Here is a 6,700-nt window from a genome sequence, read left to right on the forward strand (position 1 = left end):
GGCAGAGCCGCCGTGGCTGTCGTGGGTGCCATAGGCCCGTCAGTGGGTGAAATCGGGGGACTGGGGGGGGCACCCACTGCCCCCAACACCCCTCCTCCTGCCCAGCGCTAGGCCTCAAAACGGGAAAGAAACCAGAAAATCGGTGGTTTTCGGTGCCGCTGTCGGCCAGGCCTTGCCCAGAGAAGCCAGCGGCTCGGCCCGACACCTCAGCGTGCCGGACGGAACCGGTGGCGGGGCGGTGTAGCAGCGTTGCAGGCAGCTGCCTTCTCTCTCCACCCCTCCTCCTCCTCCTCCTCCTCCTCCTCCTCCTCTTCCTCCTCCTCCTCGCCCGGCAGTAAATCCGCCTTCTCGGCAGAGAGCCGGAGCGTGGGGTTCGGCGGCGGAGAGCAGGCCTCTGCCTGGCTGGGGAAAGAGCAGAGAAAGGAGGGAAAAAGAAGCGAAAAAGGAAAAAAGGAAGGGAAAAGGAGGAAAACGGGAGGGAGAAAGAAGGAAAAAGGAGGAAAAAAGGAGGAATAAAGAAGGGGGAAAGGAGGAAAACAGGAGGGGGAAAGAAGGAAGAAAGAAGGAAAAAGGAGGAATAAAGAGGAATAAAGGAGGAAAGGAGGAAAACCAGGAGGGGAAAAGAAGGAAAAAGGAGGAAAAAAGAAGGAAAAGGGAGTAAAAGAAGGAATAAAGAAGACTAAAGAAGGGAGAAAGGAGGAATAAAGAAGGGAAAAGGAGGAAAAAGGAGGAATAAAGAAGGAAAAGGAGAAAAAAGGAGGAAAGGAGGAAAAAAGAGGAATAAAGAAGGAAAAACAAGGAGAAAGAAGGAAAAAGGAGAAAAAAAGAAGGAAAAAGGAGGAAAAGAAGGAGGGAGTGGGGAAACGACAGCAGCAAAGCAGCTGCACAGTAAGAGGGGGTCGGGGGGCTGCTGGGGGTGAGGGGGGGTTGGGTGGGTGACCCCCCCCTCCCCGCCCTGGCAATGCCATAGGGCAAGGGTGACCCCGGGGTGGTGGGAGCGACGGTGGCATTTTGGGTTGTTTTGGGGCATTTTGGGGGCAGCGGAGGTGGGTTGAGTGGGACCCTGGGGTGACCCCCAGCCCCGCCGCAGGTTCGGCTGCTGATGTTTGGGCTGCCCCTGCTGCTGGGTGGGGAAACTGAGGCCGGGCGGCAACCCAGAGCCCTCGGCAGCCTTGTCCCACCCCAGCACCCCCCGGCCAGGGCTGGACTGGCTGCCTCCAGCCGGTTTTTCCAGCTCCCAGCACCTTGCCGGACGTCGATCCAGCATCTGGTGGGGCCGGTGTGGTGGGAGCGGCTGCGGTGGGTTTGGCTTGGCACCGGGCAGTGGGTTGGGGAGGTAGTGCCTGCTTCTCCTTGGTCACACTGCCGGCCTCTTGGTGGTCCTGTTTTTAAAAAGAATATTTATTTTATTTTATTTATAAAGAATATGTACATATTTATTATTTAGTTATGAAGACTATTTATTTATCCATCTACTTAACTATCAAAAATATTTATTGTTTACTTAATAATACTACTTATTTATTTACTTACCTATATGTCTATTTATCTATCAAGAATATTTGTTTATTAATTTCCATGCTATTTATTTCTAGAGATTATTTATTTATTTATTAAGAATATTGATTTATCTACTTGTCTATCAAAAATACTTGTTTGTTTATTTACTACTACTATTTATTTATCTATACATCTGTTTCATGAGAATATTTACTTGTTTATTTACCTCTGCACTACTTATTAATTAACTAATAAATAATAATAAATAAATAGACAGTTACCACTGGGCATCATCCCTTTCCTTTTCTTTCCCCCAAGACCCCTCTGCTCCAGCCCTAGAAGAAACGGGAATGGCTCGGAGGGCGCCAAGCCCCTTGATTTTCTCCTGGACTTTCGTCACCTCCCCAAAAAAAACCTTTCTCCCCCCAGTTTCCACCCTCCCTGGGTGTTTCCAACACTATTGCCTGCATCCCTCTCAGAACATCCCCAGCTCCCTTGGGAATACGGGGGGCTTCAAGAGGGTCACGTCTCATGGCTGTGAGCACAGCCTGTGCTGGGCGGGAGAAGGATTAGGGGCTAAGGAGATCTCCCAGTGAGCTGGCGTGCGTGGGTGGCCGTGTCGTGGCCGGGGGACTGTGCAGAGACCAGGCGGAAAACCGAGTCGAAGCTGGAGCAGCCACGCCTCTGCCTGCATCGAGTGTTTAAAAGCCAAATTTTCCAAATCTCTTGAGTATTTTGAAGCCAAATTTTCCAAATCTCTTGACTATTTAAAAGCTGAATTTTCCAAATCTGTCTGCAGGAGCATCTTCGCCGGGCTGAGTTTGCAGGAAAACCCTGGCGGAATCGCAGGACTCCGACCTCTCCCTCGTGCCGCCTTGGTTCCGTTGAACCCCTCAATTCTTCCCAGGTTGGTTTGGGTTTTTTCCTCTTTCTGTGCAAATGGGAGGCTGGTAAAATCTGCACGCATCCATGGCATTCAATTTTTTAACGGCAATGTAGAGGCATGAGCAGCCAATGTTTTATTTTTCATTATTTAAATGAATGTAAAGGGATGGGGGAGAAAAAAATCTGAGCTAAACAAGCCATACCTGGTAAACAAATTGGACTAATATATGTATTTTTTCTTGAAATACCCAAGTTTTACCTTCTAAGGGAGAGGTTTGTGATGTGGCTGTTCCTGGACGGACCCAAAGCGTTCCCAGGGGCCTGATCCGGAGCCGCTCGAGGCAGGACACCACGGTGAGGGTCCTGCTGCCACCTGCTCCAATGGAGCAGCCGCCCGAGCGGGAAGGGACGATCCTGGCCCCTTCCAGCGGTGAAGGGACCTGCCAGCTCCCCAAGGAGGCCGTCAGTGGGGAAGAAATGCCAGCTGGCAGCCGGGATAGCCCGGCACTGGATGGGCAAACTGCCATGCCACGCGGCGGGGAGGCGGACGTGCCTTCCAGCCCTGGCGTGGGGCAGCCAGGCTGTGCCTCACATCTCCCCTCCGATGAGCATCCGAGGGAAGATGCTCGGGAGAAGCAGCCCGCGGAGGGTGGGGGGTCCCTGCCAGGTGCCCCTGTGCCCAGCCTGGATGCCAGGGCGGTGGGGTTACCGGCTGAGCCCCCCCAAACCCGAACCCCCAGTCGGGACGCGGAGGCAGATTTTTATTGCGTGAAGTGGATTACCTGGAAAGGCGAGCGGACGCCTGTCATCATGCAGAGCGAGAACGGGCCCTGCCCGCTCCTGGCCATCATGAACATCCTCTTCTTGCAGTGGAAGGCAAGCAGGGTGCTGGGGGTGGGGGGGGATTTGGGGGGGCTGGTAAGGGGGGATTGGGCTCTGCTCCCCCTAGATCGCTAGGGGAAGGGGCCAGGGGATGGTCCCCAGCCTCTTGGTGCTTCCAGGTGAAGCTGCCCCCGCAGAAGGAGGTGATCACAGCTGAGGAGCTGATGGCACATTTGGGTGAGCTCCCCAGGGAACCCATCATCCCTGCCCTCCTGCTGGGATGTGCCGCGGTGTGCTGCCATTAACCAGGTCACGGGGGCCTGACTGCGTTGCCTTGTAGGGGATTGCATCTTGTCCACCCAACCCCGGGAGCCGTCGGAGGGGCTGCAGCTCAACTTCCAGCAGGTGAGGAGTGAGGTCGCCTGTCACCCAGCACAAAAATTGATCCCCCCCATCTCGGGGAGCACTGGTAGCCTTGGTCTGCAAGACTTGGGGTGCTGAACCCTTCCCCAGCAAGCCCCCCTTGTTTTTTCTCCCACCAGAACATCAATGACACCATGACGGTCCTCCCCAAGCTCTCGACAGGGTTGGATGTCAACGTGCGGTTCACGGGTGTCTCGGACTTTGAGTACACGCCCGAGTGCATTGTTTTCGACCTCCTCAACATCCCACTCTACCACGGCTGGCTGGTGGACCCCCAGGTGAGCTGGCCCCACGGCTGTCCTGCCGCCTGGCTGGTGGCTTGCATGGGTCCAGGAACACAAGGGAATGATCTGAGGCATGGTGAGACACTGGCACAGGTTGCCCAGAGAGAAACTGTGGATGTCCTGTCATTGGAAGTGTACAAGGTCGGGTTGGACGGGGCTTGGAGCAACCTGTTCGAGTGGGAGATGTCCCTACCCATGGCAGGAGGTTGGACGGGATGATCTTTGAAGGTCGCTTCAAACCCAAACCCTTCCGTGATGGGTCCTTCCCCATGGTGGAAGCTGCCAACGCAGCTTCTTGGATGTGCCTGTGGTGGAGCAGTGGTCCAGCTGGTTGGGGAAGGTTCAAACTGAACCATCCTCCTCTTGCCCTGGGCTGCTGTGGGGTGGAAGGGCAGGTCCTCGCAGTCCTGGTGCTCACCCCCCTGGCCCTTCCCCTCCCTGCAGAGCCCGGAGGTGATGCAAGCTGTGGGCAAGCTGAGCTACAACCAACTGGTGGAGAAGATCATCACCTGCAAACAGGCCAGCGACTCCAGCCTGGTGAGCGAAGGTAACCAACAGCCCCCCCTGCCGCCTGGCCGCCCGCCCCCCAAGGGCGGGGTGTGGACGCTCCGGCCCCGGTCCCACCCCACTCTCGCCCCAGGGCTGGTGGCAGAACAGTTCCTGGAGTCCACGGCCTCCCAATTGACCTACCATGGGCTTTGCGAGCTTACCACCACCGTCAGGGAGGGCGAGCTCAGCGTCTTCTTCCGCAACAACCACTTCAGCACCATGATAAAGCACAAGGTGCGGCTCCACCCCCTTCCCCACCTTCCTTCGAGCTGATGGACACCCCCCTCCGACACTGGCCGGAGCCAACTGTCCCCTCTCCCCTCTCTTCAGGGCCACCTCTACCTGCTGGTGACGGACCAGGGCTTCCTGCAGGAGGAGAGGGTGGTCTGGGAGAGCCTCCACAATGTGGATGGAGACAGCTGCTTCTGCGACACTGATTTTCATCTCAGCCACACTCCGGGTAAGGAGGGGGCCACTGCAGCCCCCCTGGACCACCGGCTCCAGCAGAGACAAGTGGACCAGGTAGGGGACAACCGATGGTGGCAGGGGACACTTGAGTCCCGTCCCAACTCTGGGGGATGCTGCAGGGTTTGGGCCTGCTGCGCTGAGCCCCCTCCCCCTCTTTCTTCCCCCCCCAGGATTACATGATTGCCCTGTCCCTGCAGCAGCAGCAGGGACAGGACCCGTCTGTGCTCAGTGACCTGGAGCTCGCCCACCAGCTGCAGCAGGAAGAGTATCATCATCATCATCATCATCAGCAGCAGCGGCAGCAGCAGGTCCCAGTGCAGGTAACTGTGTGCTCCCTACTGGGACTGCAGCGTGGGGTGTGGGTGCTTCTCACCCCCTCATGCCCCTGCTCCACCCCACCGGCCACTCCCTGGGAGGGTGGCAATGGCCCCCCTGGGGTGATGGGGGGGTTGCTGCGGGTCCTCCCACTCCCCAGCCCCCTTCTTTTGCCCCCAGGGCCGTGCGCAGCTGGGCAGCCGGCCAGCTGGAGAACGGAGACAGCGGCAGAAGCCAGACTTGGACTGCACCCTCCTATAGCACCCGGGGCCCGGCTCCCCATGGGGGGGCACCCGTGGGGGCCCTGCCTCATCCCCGCTGTGGCCCCCACCCCGGATCCCGGCCAGGCTGGGGCGTGTGGTGGGGTCCCTGCAGCCGGAGCCCCCCGACTCCTCACTCTCATCTGTCCTCCAGGGAGATCTCACAGGGGTCCCTGGGGACACGAGTGGGGGGGACACACACGCACGAGGGGGTATCCTTCCTTCTTCCCCACTGCCGGGACCACCCAAATCTTTCCAGTGGCCTTAACACATGGGGGGGCCCACCCGGGGGCGTCCCACCGGTCCCTGCTCTGAGACGCGGGGGGACACGCGTCTGGGGGGGGACACGCACCCCTGTGTCTGAAACGTGGCCTTAGCCTTTGGCAAATAAAGGACTTGTCCCCGCGCACACGTGTGCGGCTGCCTGGCACTGGTGGGGGCCACCACGCCCCACGAACACGCGGGTTTGGGGAGGGTTGGGGTGACGGGACCCTCCGAGGCCCACGGACATGCGGGTTCGGGCCCTGCCCGCCGTGGGGTGAAGCAGCGCGGCCGGCAGGGGGCGCTGCGCACCGGGATGGCCGCCAGCGGGGGGGGGCGTGTGGGGGGCGAGCGGGGTCTATAGGGGGTGTATAGGGGTGCATAGGGGATGTATAGAGGTGTATAGGGGGTGTATAGAGGTGTATAGGAGGTGTATGGGGGTGTATAGGGGATGTATAGGAGGTGTATGGGGGTGTATAGGGGATGTATGGGGGTGTACAGAGGTGTATAGGGATGTATAGAGGGTGTATAGGGGTGTATGGGGGTGTATAGAGGTGTATGGGGGCATATAGGGGGTGTCTAGGGGTGTGTAGGGGTGTACAGAGGTTTATGGAGGTGTATATGAGGTGCATAGAGGGTGTGTAGAGGTGTTTGGAGGTGTATACAGGTGTATAGGGGGTGTATGGAGGTGTATGGGGGTGTATAGAGATGTGTGGAGGTGCAGAGAGGTGTATAGGGGGTGAGCACGGGGTGTGCACAGGAGCGTCTATAGGGGCATATCGGCGGAGCTTAGGGATGAGCGTAGGGCGTGCCCATGGCTAGGTGTAGGGGCTGTATCGCGGGTATGGGGATGAGCACAGGGAGCGCCTGGGGGGTACAGAGAGGCAGCGTGGGGTGGGTCCGTCCGTCCGTCTCTCTTCCTCCTGCCCTCCG

General features: G+C 58.1%; 1 protein-coding gene across 1 annotated transcript; it reads left to right on the plus strand.

Annotated features, from left to right (window-relative positions):
• Positions 1-2,322: 2,322 nt before the first annotated feature.
• FAM63A (family with sequence similarity 63, member A) lies at positions 2,323-5,823 on the plus strand. Its single transcript, XM_010565500.1, has 10 exons — positions 2,323-2,407; positions 2,639-3,261; positions 3,387-3,444; positions 3,548-3,612; positions 3,750-3,908; positions 4,359-4,461; positions 4,555-4,697; positions 4,794-4,985; positions 5,102-5,251; positions 5,427-5,823. The coding sequence occupies exons 2-10, from the start codon at positions 2,767-2,769 to the stop codon at positions 5,505-5,507; spliced, it is 1,446 nt and encodes a 481-aa protein (XP_010563802.1). The 5' UTR covers positions 2,323-2,407; positions 2,639-2,766; the 3' UTR covers positions 5,508-5,823.
• The last annotated feature ends 877 nt before the right edge of the window (positions 5,824-6,700 follow it).

The sequence above is a fragment of the Haliaeetus leucocephalus genome, unplaced genomic scaffold (genome assembly GCF_000737465.1).
Source record: "Haliaeetus leucocephalus isolate CR32 unplaced genomic scaffold, Haliaeetus_leucocephalus-4.0 Scaffold193, whole genome shotgun sequence".
NCBI classification, from domain to species: Eukaryota; Metazoa; Chordata; class Aves; order Accipitriformes; family Accipitridae; genus Haliaeetus; species Haliaeetus leucocephalus.

Bases quoted from the DNA above. Each gene is read 5' to 3' on its own strand.
- FAM63A (XM_010565500.1), top strand. From the start codon at position 2,767: ATGGAGCAGCCGCCCGAGCGGGAAGGGACGATCCTGGCCCCTTCCAGC. The intron at 3,613-3,749 runs GTGAGGAGTGAG...TTCTCCCACCAG, and splicing joins TGCAGCTCAACTTCCAGCAG to AACATCAATGACACCATGAC. The intron at 4,698-4,793 runs GTGCGGCTCCAC...CCCTCTCTTCAG, and splicing joins GCACCATGATAAAGCACAAG to GGCCACCTCTACCTGCTGGT.